Source organism: Haliotis asinina, chromosome 12, assembly GCF_037392515.1.
Source record: "Haliotis asinina isolate JCU_RB_2024 chromosome 12, JCU_Hal_asi_v2, whole genome shotgun sequence".
Lineage (NCBI taxonomy): Eukaryota > Metazoa > Mollusca > Gastropoda > Lepetellida > Haliotidae > Haliotis > Haliotis asinina.
The window spans coordinates 46,344,974-46,363,534 of NC_090291.1; the positions used below are offsets into that span (position 1 = coordinate 46,344,974).

Below are 18,561 nucleotides of genomic sequence, written 5' to 3' on the forward strand. Positions count from 1 at the left end.
TTTTACTGTCATAATGAGTTTATATACATTCATTCATCACAAACAGGCCTGCGTCCAACCCGTTCGCCACTGACGAATTTGAACTTGATCAAACAAAACAAAAAGATCCAGGAAACTCAATGGCAAAATATGTCCCATTGGATCACAGGCAAAACTGTAGCGCATATGGGGTTGCGCAGCATAGAGAATATGTTTTCTTTTATACGTAAGAAGCGAGCAAAGGCTGGCAACGTACTTCCCTCGCTTCGGATCGACAAATATTTTTCATGTCAAAATATAATATCGCCACCATCAAGGGTACACTCCAATTTACTCACCTGGTTGTGGTCTGGAAGGGGAAACGGAGGCGAAGAACGAGTTGCCCTTTTATTAGTGAATAAAAATATTTCACGTGAGAAATTGTTCAACATGGGGTTGGAGATGTGACAGCACAACTCAGTGAAGAAATGGGTGTATACCTTTGATGGTGGCGATATTTTATTTTGACATGACAAAAAGTACGTTGCCAACCTTTGCTCGCTTCGATCGCATGTAAGAAGAACTGATCATTTTCTCTATGATTCTCAACCCATTTGCACTACAGTTTGCCTGTGATCAGATCGCTGACTCTTTTCAGTTCGGGGCAGGTTGAGGCCAAGGTCGTCAATGTCAAATGGGAACGACGTTTCGACGGCTTCCAACAGGACAGGGTACACTCATACTAACATTTTGTATCATCAGCGTTTGTTCATGAAAAAGATGGTGTCCTACAATTTAGATGAGCTGTAAAAATGGGACGTTTTTGTACCTTTTATTATTTGCAATATCGAAAACTCGTCAAATAATAATGCAGCATATTTGACATAAAATAAACAATTCTGCTAATTGTTATAAAGTATGGTTGTTTTATTTCACGATAGAAATGAATAATATTTGTGATATAAATATATGAATTCATCCATGACATTAATTACATTTCAAGAATGAAAAGGACACTTGTCAAAATGATCAGCAAGAATCTCAGATGCTAAACACTGCCTTGATTTTGTCAGTCAGGCTCTGGTTTGTGGACTTTCGGCTCTGATACTCCGCATGGTAGGTCGGGTCAGCTGGCCCCCAGTCGGGCTTCGGACTCAAAACGGGCTGAAACTAAACGTTTAGACAAATGCAGCCAACGTTATACGTGAAACAATGACTCACACAGGCATCTCTTACAGCAGTCTTCGTCAGTCTCAGCACACAAGCAATCACGCATTCAGCTCCAACAGCTCACATAGTCAGTCTCTTTACACAATAAGCGACAGAGCTCTCACAACAGCTCTCCAGTCAAAGTCAGCCTCGACACACTATCAACGACACAACTCTCACAACATCCAGTCACAAAGTCAGCCTCGACACATTATCAACGACACTGCTATCACAAAATCCAATCACAAAGTCAGCCTCGACACACTATCAACGACACCGCTCTCACAACATCCAGTCACAAACTCAGCCTCTACACACTGGCAATCACGCATCCAGCCTCACAGTCAGCTCTTACAGCCTCGCAGTCAGGTCCTACAATGAGCAATCTGACTTTCAGCCACCACAACAACCGTTTGTACTCAATCAGCTTCTTCACGCAATCAGTCACTTACAATGGACGCCGTGAACTCCTATTGTCGTGATCGTTAAACATATTTACACCGTCTTATCTGCATACAGGTCGTCTTGACCTTAGTCTACATGTTTACAGAAGCTGTTGCTCTCTTGCAACCTTCTCTTTGATATATTGCCAACCAACACTTTCTGGCATATATCTTTCTCAATGTTATTTCTCTGAGTGTCAATCTAACCCGGTAGGGTGGCTTAGTGGTTCGATTCCTCACATGAGTACAGCTTGTGAAGCCCATTTCTGATGTTCCCTGCCGTGATGTTGCTGGAATATTGCTAAAACCGGCGTAAAACTAAACTCACTCATCTCCTCAGGCGTTCTCCCGTTCATCTTACCCGACTCCTCGTAACAATGAGCGTAATCACAACGAACATTGGTAGTGGTGCAAGAGGCACCAATGAAATGAACCAGCCCATCACGTCAGCCCATATGGGAAACACGTAGGTGTTGTATCCCAGCCGGTGTTGTTTTCTGAGTGCATCCACAAACATCAGCTGAAAGAAATGACAAGACTACACACAGTTGTTGAATTACGCTTTGGGTAAACGAAAAAAGCATTCGGAATTACATTACATACGGACTGTGACCTTACTCATTCGCCACACTATGTGTGGTTTCGCAGTGAAGTCAATACTTAAAAGCGTTTCTAATTGCAGCAGCGATATGGTTCATATTAAACATGCATTTTTTAGGTCAGATATGATTAACATATTTCAGAAGCAACTTAACTTCTTTCATAGCCATTTAGAAGTTGGAACAGGAAGGAAGGCTAATAATGGTATGGATGAACATCTTTCTAACAATGACATTATCTAGATAAGGTAGACATTATCAGGATAAGGAACGCATTACAAGGATAAGGAGGACATTACCAGGATAAGGAAAACATTACAAGAATAGGGTAAACAATATCATGATAAAGTAAACTTGACCAGGAAAGGTAGACATTACCAGAATAAAGTTGTCATTATACCAGGATAAGGAAGACATTACCAGGATAAGCAGACATTACCAGATGAAGGAAGACATTACCAGTATAAGGAGTGGAAGTAAAATACACCAGATGAACTTGTAGATGACAGATGGTCGCAGGCCTGTCATCATCTTGATATCTCTGCTTAACTGCTCAATGCCTGGAAGATAACGTGTAGCCGTGGTATTGGTTGTGATAAACATATGCATGGCTTTTGACATACAGTTTCCCAGTCACCCTGAGAAGGGCACAGGCACCCAGACGCCGCATAGGCTTAACTCAACAGAGACCAGTGGTATCTAAGCTAAATGCATGAAAGTATCATACCCGCCTCAGGTTGATGTAGTCTCCCACATTAAACCTATATGTATGTGGAAAAACCATTAATGCAGTTTCACAAGACTTCTTCAAAACTGAAAACTATTGTTTACAAATAGATTTTTACCAGTTACTTGCAATGCAAAACTCGTTAAACAGACACGGTCTAACTTCGCCATTGCTCGGGCGTACATGATGGTATATTTTGAATCATTTCGTCATGAGTGGGTGAGTTGCGTTTTACGCCGCCTTTAGCAATATTCACGACGGGGAACACAACATATGGGCTTCACTCATTGTACCCATTTGGGAAATCAAACATGGTTCTTCGGTGTGTCACTTTACCCGCTGGGCTACCTTTCCCACCTGAGCAGTAAGTTCACATACCGTATATCCATCCGACTGTTATAAGCTGCAGGAAGGTAAGTATATAGGGAGACAGCCGCATAGCACTGGCATCAACCATAACGAAGAAGTACATACCACCCTGAAAACCAAACACATAACCTAAGGCTAAATGGAAAAAAGTGAAATGTTTCTCGGGCATCGGCCCGCCACTTTCATTTGTGCTCGTAACATTTTTATTGCCATTTTAAAAAATAATTTTGACTTGGCCGCGTCCCAATCATCAGTTTGTCCACTATAAGAGTGAGTGTCTGTAAGAACGAGTGTGACTGAATCTACAACTCATTAACAGTTGCTAAGCTTCCCAAACTGTATTTCTGTGAGAGAAAAAATTAAGATGTGTTCCTCTCGCGTCACTCTTTTTCTATCAAAAATTAAACAAAGACCTACAGCCCTCGTCACTTTTAAAGAAAATGTGCCCGAGAAACATTTAATTTTTTATGCAGCTTTACAAATGCATGTATATAGCACATGGGCCCATATGATTCAATTACAAATTGTACTTTTTCTTTTTCTATTCTGCAGAAGAGTTTAATAGGACAAAATTATTTAAATTGGGACAATGAATCATCTGTGATTCAGTCTATACGTTTTTGCGTTTTTTAGAATGTCGCTTACAAGGCCATGGCTCACGACATTAAGCATCATTGGGTGACCGTTTCCTTCTAGTTTGACCTTCTAGCACTGACCAACAGATGTCTGACACGTTGCATATGGTGTTTCCAGGGAAACGAGATATTAGAATATTCCTCTGTTTAGTCATTGTTAAACTGAATACTGCATTTTGGTCGTTTGTGGAATCGGGTTTCCTAGTCAAAAGTAAGAGACAGACCATCCCTCACTTCAGAATCACCTAAAATAGCAAAACTGTCACGTTAACATACGAAATAAGTAACAGACCATTCCTCCCTTGGAATGAGCTACAATAACAATACTGTGACGTTAACATATGGAATAAGTAACAAACAGACCATTCCTCCCTTAGAATGAGCTACAATAACAATACTGTCACGTTAACATACGGAATAAGTAACAAACAGACCATTCCTCCCTTAGAATAAGCTAAAATAACAATACTGTCACGTTAACATACGGAATAAGTAACAAACAGACCATTCCTCCCTTAGAATGAGCTACAATAACAATACTGTCACGTTAACATACGGAATAAGTAACAAACAGACCATTCCTCCCTTAGAATGAGCTACAATAACAATACTGTCACGTTAACATACGGAATAAGTAACAAACAGACCATTCCTCCCTTAGAATGAGCTACAATAACAATACTGTTACGTTAACATACGGAATAAGTATTACTAACAAACAGACCATTCCTCACCCAGAATGAGCTACAATAACAATACTGTGACATTACCATACGGAAAAGGTAACATACGTTTGAATGTTTCAGTTCAGGAGGTAAAATCAATTCCGGAAACACACTTTAAGAGGTGAGTTTATTGCACGTCTAGGTGCTCCTTCACAAAGCAACCTTCGCTGCAGACAGGACATAGGTGACATTTGATTTTCAACAAAAGCGGCCATTACGTTTCCTCTGACGGCCATGTTGAAAATATGTCAATGTAATTTTGTACTATTGTTCACATTTAATGTACATGTGGGGAGTTTAGTTTTACCTGTGAAAGGTAGGGAAGGGTGAACAGGAAGGAAGCGCCACAGACGACGAAAGTGATAATGAGACGTATCAGGCGAGATCGGCGAGACAAACAATCCAGTACTGCTGTGATAACGACCTCAGCATAGAGGACCTGAAACAGATTTCGTAATGTTACCTAATATGCCTTTTCTATTAAAAAACATAACAGTCATCATAGGTGGCAACAGTGATTGTCTTCAGCACTGACATTACTCTGTGGTGTGTGATAATATTAAGGGTCTCGTGATGCTGGGTTCGACTCCCAGATTCACCCTGATGACCAGGCCCATATCAATTCCTTTGAGGTTTGTCTAGAGTGGATGTTTATGAATGCAAACGTGCTCTCGTCAATATGGCTGAAATACTGCCAATGTGACGAAAAGTCCAACTCAATCAGTCAGGCTCTAGAGTAGTAGAACTTGGCCTGGCTACATGAATCATCAATCGCAGTAAACATATTTGGACCAACAAGGTAATGGTATTTTCTGACCCTGGTCTGCAGATAGTATGCAATGAAAATAGGTGGTAATTTGCAAATAACAGGTTACAAAACACACTGAATCGTTGAATTCGTATTCAACTACCGGCTAGGGGTGAGTGAGTGATATAACTCTGCGCCACTTTCAGGCCTATCCCTGCAATACCACAGCTGGGGACAGTAAAGATCGGCTTTATACAATGTACAGTGGAGAGTTAAAGGCTCAGAAGGGTCACTCATTTTTTTCGGGAACAACCGTTAAACACAACTTGACCATTGTCCAGGGACATAGCTGCCTGCTAGCCAAGTACATAACCTTAAGGTAAGATCATCAGCTAGTTCCCATGACCCTTTTCACACGTGCACTTCTATCAAAACAGTTAACAACTATTTTAGTCCCGACTATGTTGTACAAAGGCCCGCACATTTGACTTAATAATACCAGCACTTGGATTGCACGAGAGCAGACAGTATCTGAGACATATCTCTAACACAACGGATGTCGTCGGTATTTTGAATATATCACACACACACACACACACACACACACACACACACACACACACACACACACACACACACACACACACACACACACACACACACACACACACACACACACACACACACACACACACACACACGGAATTTAGTTCCAACTGTGATTAATTATTTATTGTTGTGTGTCTTTATCTCTTGCTAAGATTATTCGTTTAAATAGTGACATCTCTTGGGCAAACTGAACCATTATTAATGAAACAAGCTTTCATATTCGCTTTACGCTTAGCCGTGTTGTTATAAATAGGTGAGTATAGTTTAACGCCGCTTTCAGCAATATTCCTGCAATATCACGGCGAGGGACACCAGAAATGGGTTTCGCACATTCTACCCATGTGGGGAATGGAACCGGGGTCTTTGGCCTGACGAGCGAACGCTTTAACCGCCAGGCTACTCCACCACCAGCTGTTATAAAGGTTGTTTTAAAGGTAAGAGCGGGGACACTCTAAGCCAACAAATGTTCTGTTGCGCAAGTAAATGAGCACCACGATTAAAAACATTTATGTTCATTTTTGATAACTTGGATGTATATCCGTATTATGTTTGACAGCGTTATGTTCAAATACAATCATTCAGCTTTACAACACGCATTTTTTCCAAAAAACACGATACACTGAGAGTGTACGAGTTTGTTTCCACCTGATATTCAATTTCATTTGTTTCTAAAACGGTTTTTGTCAATATTTATTAAGAAGCAAGCCCCACGTCAGTCTCTCAGTGACATGTTTTCTTACATATTCTCGGATATAGAGTGTACCTGCTTATGAAGTCCTATCAACAAAAGCGTGAAGAACAACGCAAAGCTCCAGAATTGGGCAACTGGAAGCTGTGCAACCATCTCCGCCAATCCCGTGAACACCGCCGAAACACCTGTAATAGATTATAAGATGTACATATCAACTTATAGTTGTGATAGAAAACAGTTCGACTGCAGTCAAATGCCGTGTCGAAGTTAATGTTATGTCAATACTTCGGGTTAGCATAGATTCAAACAAACCCAAATGAAGTACGAAGGATTATACGCAGGACTTGTTTTTAGTTCGACACATCACACATGGTGTCTGACTTCATACAGGCATGTCTGTGGTGTTTGACTACATAAAGGTGTGTCTGTCTGTGTCTGTGTGTGTGTGTGTGTGTGTGTGTGTGTGCGCGCGAGCTGTTTGACTACATAGAGGTGTGTGCATCTGTGGTCTTTGACTACAAACAGGTATGTGTGGTGTTTGACTACATAAAGATGTGTGTCGTGTTTCACTACATACAGGTGTGTGTGGTGTTTGACTACATAAAGGTGTGTATGTGGCATTTGACTACATAATAACGGTGTGTTTGTAGTACTGGATTACATAACGGTGTGTGTGTGGTGTTTGACCACATAAAGGTATATGTGTGTGGTGTTTGACAACATAATACAGGTGTGTGTGTGTGTGTGTGTGTGTGGCGTTTGACTGCATAAAGGTGTACATGTGTGTGTGGTGTTTGACTTTATAAAGGTGAGACTGGTGTTTGACTACATAAAGGTTCTGCGTGTGGTGTTTGACTACATAACGGCGAGTGTGTGGCATTTGACTACATAATAACGGTGTGTTTGTGGTGTTGGACTACATTAACGTGTATGTGTGTGGCGTTTGACTACATAATAAAGGTGTGTGTGTGATGTCTGACTACATAAAGGTGTGTGTGTGGTGTTTGAATACATAATAAAGGTGTGAGTGGTGTTTAACTACATGAAGGTGTGTGTGTGGTGTTTGAATACATAAAGGTGTGTGTGTGTAGCGTTTGACTACATAAAGGTAGGTGTGTGTATGGTGTTTGACTACATAAATTCGTGTGTGTGCGTGCGTGCGTGCGTGTGACTTGAGTATCGAGATATGCATTGTATCGGGAGGCACATGCTTCGTAATGTCGCTATTTAGTACGCAGTTATGAAGCATATAACGTCACAAAAACGCGTTCTGTAACTCAACAGTTGTTGACCGAAATATTATTCCATCTGTTACGTTTTGTGTCACGTGGAAGACCCGGGTTCGAATCCCACAGTTGATATTGTTGGAACTGTGCTCAAAGCAGGATAAAAAGCTTATGCACTCTCTAACTCTGTATTTTGCATCTTTGATAAACACTAACACGTCAACTAAGTTTACAAGCTTCGAATACGTACCCTTGTGTTAAACATGTCCGTTTCCCAAGAAAGTTCAGATGTGATTTTAATTATCATATTCTGAATTACTGAAAATCGTCACCTCGAGTCTGATTAGAATGGGAAATATTGTTTGGGGAATGAAAGGGAACGGCAAAGTCGCCGTCAGAATCAGCAGACATAACATACAGCGTGTTGCAATTAATGTCAGTCTCCGTGGTTTGGTTGGAATGTGAGAAAGTTCAGCTTTACGCTGCTTTTAGCAATATTCCAGCAATATCAGAATCAGGCTTCACAAATTCTACCCATGTGGAGAATCGAACCTGTTGCATCAACGAGGCGAGTGAGCGCAATAACTACAAGGCCACCCCACCGCCCAGGTGGGAATGTTAAGGTCATTTCGAAATTTATCGCACGACTGACAAGACTGTTGTTTAATAAAACTAGAACACTTGAAATACCTGTTCCCATGTTTAGCACAGATCAATAAATTACTTGCTGTTGAATGTGGTTGTAACAGTTGTCACCATAGGAGCAGGATACGCGAAATTTAAAGGTAAGCGCCTGGTACAAACATTTTGATAGTGAACAATGCTTACTAAAAACCGTTCAATGGATTCTGCCCCTGGCAAAGATATGATACGTTTGTACGAGGGTTGGCTGAAAAGTTCTCAGCCTGAGTGGTTTTTACCCACCAGGTAGAGACAGGTGTTTGCCACCAATGAGGACAATCATTTAGTGAATCATAGACACAAGAACTACAAACGTACTAATAGTTTTATCTCAACTACAGCTCTTTTGGTAAACCTACCCTCTGAAATCCTCAGAAATGGACAAAACTGAATACAGGGCAGTCATCAAGTACTTGCAAAAGAAAGGGATGTCCCCAACACAGATACATGCTGACATGGTCTCCACTCTAGGGGATGATGCTCCTTCATTTTCCACAGTAAAGAAGTGGGCTGCAGAATTTAAGCGTGGCAGACAAAACCTTGATGATAACCCACGCTCAGGGAGGCCTTCAACAGCAACCACTCCAGAAAACATCACGCGAGTGCTCGATATGTTGATGGATGATCGACGATTGACTACTCGACATATTGCTAGTGTAGTGGGCATCTCTCATGAGAGGGTTGAGCATATTATCACCAACGAATTAGGAATGACTAAAGTTTCTGCAAGATGGGTGCCAAAGCTCTTGACAGCAGAACAGAAACGTGTCAGGTTCCAGACGTCCCATGACAATTTGCGTCGTTTTGAAGCAGATCCCGATGATTTTGTGGCACGATTTGTAACCATGGATGAGACCTGGATACATCACTTTCAACCAGAAACAAAACTACAGTCAAAACAGTGGAAGCATCCTGATTCACCAGCTCCGAAGAAAGCCAAGTCTGTTCCTTCAGCTGGAAAGGTGATGGCATCAGTCTTTTGGGATTCCAGGGGCATTCTGCTCATTGATTATCTTGAAAAAGGTCAAACTATCAACGGCAGATACTATGCTGATCTACTGAACCAGTTGCGAGAAACAATCAAAGCCAAACGACGAGGGATGATCGCTAAAGGTGTCCTCTTCCACCAAGACAATGCGCCTGTTCACAAATCGGTGGTGGCCATGTCAACAATCCGCGATTGTGGCTTTGAACTCATTGACCATCCTCCTTATTCACCTGATTTGGCTCTTTCTGACTTACACCTGTTCCCAAAAATGAAAAAGGAACTCGCCGGTCGCCATTTCGCAAGTAATGATGATGTCATTTCCGCTGTGACTGATTTTTTTAGGGTAGCTGAAGAAGATTTCTTCCTGACCGGGATTCGGGCCTTGCAGCATCGCTGGCAAAAGTGTGTGAACTTGGAAAGGGACTATGTAGCAAAATAAATTACAAACGTGGACTTTGTAACTTTTTTTCACAGTGAGGCTTAGAAGTTTTCAGCCAAGCCTGGTATTTTGTCGCAGTTATATGTAACTATGTATGTTTTATACGAAGAATACAAATGAAACATGAGGTCAAATGTAAACTCAGAGTGAGTTTAGTTCTACGCCGCACTCCGCAATATTCCACCTATATGGCGGCGGTCTATAAACAGTCGAGTCTGGACCAGACAATTTAGTGATCAACAGCATGAGCATCGGTTTGTGCTACTGGGAACCAATGACGAGTCAACCAAGTCATTGAGTCTGACCACCCGATCCAGGTCGTCGCCTCTTAGGATAAGCATGGGTTACTAATGGCCAATATTCTAACCCTGGTCTTCATAGGTCTGTAAATTAAGAACGGAACCTTTCCCATCAAATGTAAATGAAAGAAAAAAGGTCCACATTTAACAAAACACAGAATGTCCGAATTAAGCAGATCGACAAGTGTAAAACTTACCACCATCTGCTACGTGATCAACTGGCATGTTTCTATGTTCAGCAAGTGCTCCGAAAAAGCCAAACATCATCAAGCTTGAAACAATTCCTACTATCAGAGATGCTCCAACAACAATAAAGGAATCTCTGAAAACAACAGAAGTTATTTTGTATCGTTTTTTTATGTGAATGACAATATATGTTCACGAAATGAAATTAAATTTGATAAAGTGTGACAAAAACATTGAAAGCAACGGAAGCCACTTTGTATCGTTTCTAAATAGTCCTGACAATATATGTTCACGAAATGAAACCAAATCAGAAAAAGTGTCAGGAAATCATTGAAAACAACAGTTCTAACTTCTAAGGCAAACTGACGTCCAAGTTAACAGTTACAATTCGTACATCCACTTTGAATGGTCAAACTTGACCATGGGATATTGATATGATCGATAGATTTGAAGGTAATGGTGATTTCACAAATCATGATTACAACTGACCTCAGTGCCGTAGATCTGAAGTGTTTGTAGCTTGCCAGCGTGTTGATGGTTCCTGATGCCACCCCCACTGCATACAATGCGCTGAGTAGGGCATAGATCCACGTCTGAATTAACATGAAATATTGAAAAAACTGATGTCAGCCCGCAGCCCATCCCAAGCATGCCTTCATCACACAAAAAACTCTAAGGGGCAGCGGGATCGTGCTCCCTTTGCTCTATATTAATGCACGAGACCTGTCCTATTGATTGTAAAGGATTGATTGTAATGAATTTTTGTACACTTATTATTGACAAGATTCTAAAATGTTTACCACAGAAAATTTTTAGAAGAGGTTTGCTTTTCTTTAATGTTCTTTCATATATCCAATGTCGTTTCTTTTGAGCATTACTTTGATACTGTAACACAAAGACAATATATGCACGTACGAACACACACTTATACAGGTACAGCAAGCCTCACCTGCATTTGCAGGAGACGTCCTTCGTAAGGCATGAGGAGGTATTGTATACCGTCCAGTGATCCGGGTAGTGTCATGGACCTTATAAACAGTGCCAGGAGGAGGAGGAAGGTGAGCGGCACCGTGACGAGCATCACCTGGAGAGACAGTCTGTATGGTCATACCAAGGAATACAAAGTTTCAGAAAATACATCACCAGATTATGTCGTTTTGAGTGGTCATGACCTTCTTTCTGATTTAGTTTGGTATTGTGATAATTACCTGATCACATCCCTCCCCCGAACCCCAAACCTCACCGTATATATAAACCAACGCACAAACCAACCCCAACATAACACTAACCCCCTACATGACAATATGTAGGTAGCCGACCACTGGCTTTTCATTATGTTCATTATGTTGAATTTCTATAAAACGATGTGGGCTGTTCATAGTTTATCATTCTTAAAATACTCGAGTCTAACATCGGGAAACAGCTAGAAACTGAAAACACTATGCGTCTTACAAGTCAAAAGATACTTATAACTATTATGGTACTTAGAGGGTAGTGTAGTAGGTGTAGTGGTGTCCCTTTATGGTTAATTCAGTTGTGGTTTGGTGCACTGGCCAAATGAACGAACGTGTTTTACATACCTTCCCTATAACCTTAACTCCCCAGAACAAAGCAGCAAATGCGAGAAGCACTGTAGCGAACCTACATCCGACCAGCTCCCACCGTAGTCCTCCTGATTCTTCGATACCAGAAGAAATTTGCAAGACTCGATTACTGCAATGAAAAGGAAGACACACTTCTTCAATCATTTCGTGTTTATAATACAAGTGTCGTGAACATTTTACAGTGCATAGACTATATATATATATATATATATATTGTACTGGCCTTTTGCAGCGGTATTAAATCCCACACACTCACGAAACTGGAAAACCGGAAAAAGCAAAGACATATCTTTTTCTATCTGGGGAATCGAACCCGGGTTTCGAGCGAACGCTTTAACCACTGGGTTCCACTACCGCCCGTAAATGGATTAATTAGCACTTGAATGTGACAGGTATTAGATAGCTCAAACATTGTAGCAACAATTTTTAATAACGCTTCCTATTACGAGTGAATGAGTGAGTGAGTGAGATGGGTTTCACGCTTACAGCAATATTCTGGCAACGTAACTGCGCGGTTAGAAAGCAGCAGAAATAGGCTTCACACATTGTATCCATGTTGGGATTAAAACCTGGGTCTTCAGCGTGACAAGCTCCTTCTCTCTTACCCCCTCCACGGCCCCAAATATATTTAATGATTCCTGAGTTGTCTAAACGAAGTGTTCAACTCATGACATGTGGTTACGCACTGTATAAATATGCAAACAAAAATATCATTACAACGCACATGTACCACATTCACATCCATATAGGTACTTATGGCGGGTTTTGTTCATCTTTGTGCCTTACTTAAAGTATTCAAGAGCAGGGGACGACAGTCGACTGAACATGTATGGGTCTCGAGTTGTGTTCAAGAATGATGTTTGATCATCGATGCATGAGGCGGTGTTCCATTCGTTGCTGCAAGTAGACCATGGTAAAACAGATGACCCTGATTGGAACAGGTAGTACATACTCCATGACGCGATCACGCCATGTATAGGATGAGAAATAGCTGTCACTACAACCATTCCCACGCCGATACCTGTAACAAGAAAAACAGCAATATAAGAAAAACGAGGAGCTGGACGAGGACAAGTAGTTTGAGGATAAGGGGGAAAGGAGGAGGACAACCGACGGAGATTAAGATAAGGAGAGAGCGAGGGAGACTACGAGGACAGGGATAATGGGAGGACAACCTAAAGAGAGGAAGACAACGAGAGAGATGGTCGGGGTGGGGAGGAGGACAAGGATGAGGACAGTAGACGGAGAGCAAGACGATGAGGAGAGGCATATTGGGAAGACAAGGATGTGGGCAGTAGACGGAGGAGAAGGCGTTAAGAATAGGGATGCGGGAGAACAAAGGGAAGACAACCGGTGGAGAGAAAGGCGATAAACAGAGGGATGAGGGCGCGGGCAAGGATGAGGACGGCCGACAATGAGGAGAGGGATCATGGGAAGTGAGTAAGTGAGTTTAGTTTTACGCCGCACTCAGCAATATTCCAGCTATATGGCGGCGGTCTGTAAATAATCAAGTCGGGACCAGACAATCCAGTGATCAGCAACATGAGCATCGATCTGCGCAATTGGGAACCGATGACATGTGTCAACCAAGTCAGCGAGCCTGACCACCCGATCCCGTTAGTCGCCTCTTACGACAAGCTGAGTCGGATAATGGGAAGACAAGGGTGAGGACAGCAAACGGAATAGAAGACGATAACAAGGGGGATAGGGCGAGGACAAGGATGGGGACAGCTGACGGTGAGGAAGACAACGAGGGGAGGGATAATGGGAGGACAAGGGTGAGGACAGCAGACGGAATAGAAGACGATAACAAGGGGGATAGGGCGAGGACAAGGATGAGGACAGCTGACGGTGAGGAAGACAACGAGGAGAGGGATAATGGGAGGACAAGGGTGAGGACAGCAGACGGAATAGAAGACGATAACAAGGGGGATAGGGCGAGGGCAAGGATGAGGACAGCTGACGGTGAGGAAGACAACGAGGAGAGGGATAATGGGAGGACAAGGGTGAGGACAGCAGACGGAATAGAAGACGATAACAAGGGGGATAGGGCGAGGGCAAGGATGAGGACAGCTGACGGTGAGGAAGACAACGAGGAAAGGGATAATGGGAGGACAAGGGTGAAGCTGACGGTGAGGAAGACGATGAGGACAGGCACAAGGAGCAGGACAACCGATGGCGAGGAAGACGATGAGGAGAGGGACAAGAAGCAGGACAACCGACGGAGAGGAAGACGATAAAGAACAGGATAAGGAGTAAGGACAAGGTGGTGAAAGGGTAGGGCGTGACCTATGACCTTACCTCGGAGGAGTGGACTGAGGTTATAGATGTGCACCGGGCCTTTACCGCAGAACTGACCCAGACTTATATCCATGTAGAGGATGGGAACTCCGAACAGAAGGAGGAAGAGACCGTACAGGATAATGAAAGAACCTGGAAAGAAGGACGCCGTGACAGTGCAAATGGTTCGAAGCTGCTGTAAGGCAGATGACGTGAAGTAGGTTGCAACGAGTCTAGATTTCGGTAAATGGCGTAACACAGCCCCCATAATGTTTGACAATATAACTTTCCATACCCACAAGAGAATGAAGATCTTGCAGTCCAACCTGTAACACTTCTTTTGAAAGTAAAATCTCTAAATGAAACTCGTAATTCAAGGACTTAACTCCAAATTTGGAAAGAAAGAGAGGTCAAAACTGGACGGCCAGGTAGTGTCAGCGTGTCACTGTATTTTAGGCGGGACATGGGCGGTGGGGTAGCCTAGTGGTTAAAGCGTTCGATCGTCACGTCGAAGACCCGGGTTCGATTTCCCACATGTGTACTATGTGTGAAACCCATATCCCCCGCCGTGATGGTATCGGAATATTGCTAAAGGCGGCGTAAACCTACACCCAGTCACTCATTAAGACTTCACAGTCAACATTTTCTACACCTAAAAGTCATCATATTTTCTCTACATGTACATGAACATTGCCTACACAACTACATTCATGTGGCTTCGTGCTGTGAACTTCAATCCACCTCACATGTATGTAATCCCACACGTAGGCATCTTAGTATTGTCTACAGGGGCGGTTGGCTAGCATACTAGCCGAAGACCGATTACCAACATGGTCGCAATGTGTGAAGTCAGGTTTCTGGTGTCTCTCGTCGTGATATTGCTGGAATATTGCTAAAAGTGGCGTAAAACCATACTCTTCCACTAGTGTTGCCCACAGGCCCACACTGCCCACATGTTGGAACCTTTATGGCATCTCCGTGTCTACATTTAGGTCGCAAATGATGGGTTGGCATGTACACAATATTCTATGTTCTCCAGCCTGCGAAATGAATGAATATGGACAGCACATAATGACACTGAGTACTTACTTCCTCCGAAAGAGTAACACAAATACGGGAACATTAACATATATCTGTAGTCCGTGGCAAATGCCAACGCGGCCATGATGAACTCGGCATTCCAGGTCCAGTGTTCCCGCTCCAGGTCCTGTGGAGCAGCTGTTTGGCCCTCGAAGTCAAATCTAGTTACATGGGTAGATGCCGCGGGTACCGATGTGGCGGACTCTTGGGTACTTCGGAGAGGTTGCTCTTCCTCTGCAACTGCATTGGTTGGAACTGTTGCTTCCTTGCTTTCGAAGTCAGCCATGTTTTGTGTGTTGCTCCTCACTAGTGGGAAGAAAACGTGGTCAAGGTCAAAACTGAGTGTTCATCATGGTGCTCTTATCCAATTAATCATATTTTGGTTGACAAATCATAGCTCAAGTGCGCAAATGTCAGTTTACAAGCCACGGATTGTGACAGTAATTTTAGATGGAGTGTATTTCAACATCGTGCTATAAATTAGTAACACCCAGGACCAAGATGACGAAAACCCCTGTAGAAACGCTCTGTACATCTAGTAACATCTATAAACGTAGACGTCAAATAGTTATAACCTCTGAAGCCAGACAATACCAATCTTGACCTAGTTGTGTTGACCGATGCTCATGATATCAATCACTGAATTGTTTGATACAGACTCGAATATTTACATACCGCCGCCACATAGCTAAGTCAAAAAAGAAACAAACAAACCTCAACCCTGCTGAGATTCAGTTAGACTGCCGACATGGAGCCATTAACGCAGGAGGTGAAGTAAGACTTTGTGTCCCCAACCCCTATATATCCCCTACAAATATCTTGATCCGGAAATGACAGCTACGAGGATGTTGCAACATCTACACCGTAGAAGCCGGCAATGACGTGAGCAGACCGTGTCATGCACTTAAGCGGACACGGGGCACTTACCGCTATTAACGCAGATCGATAAAACAGCGTCGAAGATCATATGACTCACCTCGATAGCACACACAAACCATATATCTCAGCTGATACATCGAGTAAATAAACTAAAACATGTCATGCTGACACAGAGATAAAATGAGTTCACATATGCATTTTTAAAACATTTAGTAACTATATAATGCATTGTTTAAAAAATCTATAAATAATATAGAGTGACATTGACAAATAATAGTTGATACCACGTGTTGTTATCAATATGCAACGTAAAGATATGGTACACAACCATAATAGTAATATATGCAAAGCGCACAAAAACGTGTATACTAACTAGCCAAAGCCTCGATGCGGTTCTATATATACAGTCAAGACATGACGCGATACTGTCTGTATTAAACTGTGTCCATACTGTAGAGGTGTCGTCTTGTTTACTCGATACCGTGAATATAGAAGGTTCGCACAACCACAACAAGTAGATCTACCTACCACTGGCGAACTGTTCCAACTTCAGCAGCCCTGATATAACCAGCGCGGTGTACGTGGGGAATATCCACTATAAATAGAACACTTTAGACTCAAACAACTTGTCCGTTGACTTTGGCGCAATGTCCCTACAACCACGTTAAAGCCCACATGGTAATGTTATATATTATATGTTAATGCACTGACCAAACTGTGTCATGCAGAACGTTACTGTATTAGGAAGGATTTTCCTTTACCTCAAAGCGCACAGGAAAACAGATCGCGTAAGTTATGTGAACGACCTTGACATTGGATGTAAATACCACAGCCTGAATAGCTTCAGTGTGTGTCACGGGCGTGTTGTGGAGACGTGCTATAATTGTTGGTAGAAATTAACGTGCTCAGATATTTCTTCAGGGTTTTAACACCTGTTGCATTACGACTGCCCAATGGAGTTATCTCTCACTGGACAGGGATGGGAGAGCGTGCGAACTGGGCAGATAATGCGGTCACAGGTGACCCAGCACAGTGGGGGCAATAGTATCGTGGTGTGATGAAATCTTGGTTGTAGGTTGCAAGTGAATCCGGGAGACGTCAGCTACAAGTTTCATAGATTGATAGATGTTGTTACCTCGACTGTGATGGCTGAAAAAGTGTTTGAAAAGTACAACAACGGGTCGAATGCAAGTGATATACAGGATGTGACCACAATTAAACGTTTTGTTGAAAATTACTGTTATGGGCTATGTAAACACATTGCTCATACGAGGAATGCGCCGCACTCAGCAATGATCCAGATATATGGAAATAATACGTCTGTAAATAATACATTCTGGGCCAAACAATCCAGTGATCAACAGCATGAGCATCGATCTACGGAAATGGGATACAATGACGTGTCAACTAAGTCAGCGAGTTTAACAAGATCCGTAGTTTGTGTTTTTGCCTAATGTTATTTTGCCTAATGCCACGCCTTCTCTGCAGTGCTAATGCTTTAAATGAAGCAAGTCTAGATTTCTCCAGGTTCTGAATCTCTGGTCTCCCTGGGTCTCCTTTTCAATTAAAATGAGTTTTTTTCTTAATTACTATCAGAACTATATATATTCAGAGACTAAGCCTTAGTCTAACCGATCCCGTTAGTCACTTCTTAAGACATGCACGCGTTACTGAAGACCGATTCTAACCATAATATTCTCGGGCTCACCTTCTACCAAAAGAAATACAGATCTGTGCAAAAAGTATTCCGACACCTTGACGTAATTTCAATAGACTTACATGTTAATTTAGTGTATTATAAATATTTTTCATGAAGTGAGTTTACGATGGTCTTTGTAAAATATGATAGGCAAATTTGAAATAGTCTCTGCTCTGTGCACATAATTTGAGTTCAATTTCTCGACCACTATTTAACTAATGACATCACATTTACCAATTTACGTATGGTTCCCCAATGCACAGTCCCATAAGCCGCCCATTTAAAGGAGTTCACGGCACTGAACATATGTTGATTAAATTGTAGTCATTCGATAAATAAGCAATGGAAAATTAAACAAAAAATATGGGATAGTAGCTAAGATGATCCCTCAAAAATGTACAATGACTTTGATCTCACGAAAATTAAATACATGAAAATTATCCATGCTACTCTACATTAACTGTTTACATGTAAATCTGTGGGAAGT

General features: G+C 42.2%; 1 protein-coding gene across 3 annotated transcripts; it reads right to left on the minus strand.

The window, feature by feature from the left end:
- Window positions 1–864: 864 nt before the first annotated feature.
- On the minus strand, window positions 865–17,200 carry LOC137258228 (sodium-dependent proline transporter-like). 3 transcript variants are annotated; one of them, XM_067795820.1, is made up of 14 exons: window positions 17,137–17,200; window positions 15,506–15,802; window positions 14,438–14,569; window positions 12,923–13,157; window positions 12,113–12,245; window positions 11,482–11,616; window positions 11,022–11,125; window positions 10,544–10,668; window positions 6,786–6,898; window positions 4,973–5,104; window positions 3,315–3,414; window positions 2,669–2,769; window positions 1,972–2,130; window positions 865–1,128 (listed from the first exon to the last, which is right to left on the minus strand). In XM_067795820.1, the coding sequence occupies exons 2-14, from the start codon at window positions 15,780–15,782 to the stop codon at window positions 1,000–1,002; spliced, it is 1,875 nt and encodes a 624-aa protein (XP_067651921.1). In that variant the 5' UTR covers window positions 15,783–15,802; window positions 17,137–17,200; the 3' UTR covers window positions 865–999. The 3 variants fall into 3 exon arrangements, with proteins under 3 accessions (XP_067651921.1, XP_067651919.1, XP_067651920.1); XM_067795818.1 differs by lacking the exon at window positions 17,137–17,200 and adding an exon at window positions 17,087–17,125; XM_067795819.1 differs by lacking the exon at window positions 17,137–17,200 and adding an exon at window positions 16,904–17,058.
- Window positions 17,201–18,561: the final 1,361 nt, after the last annotated feature.

Coding starts and splice junctions, on each gene's coding strand:
- LOC137258228 (XM_067795818.1), bottom strand. Junction 12,246..12,922: donor CCTGCTCTTGAATACTTTAA/GTAAGGCACAAA, acceptor TTTTCATTGCAG/TAATCGAGTCTTGCAAATTT. Junction 2,770..3,314: donor AACAGTCGGATGGATATACG/GTATGTGAACTT, acceptor GTTATCTTCCAG/GCATTGAGCAGTTAAGCAGA.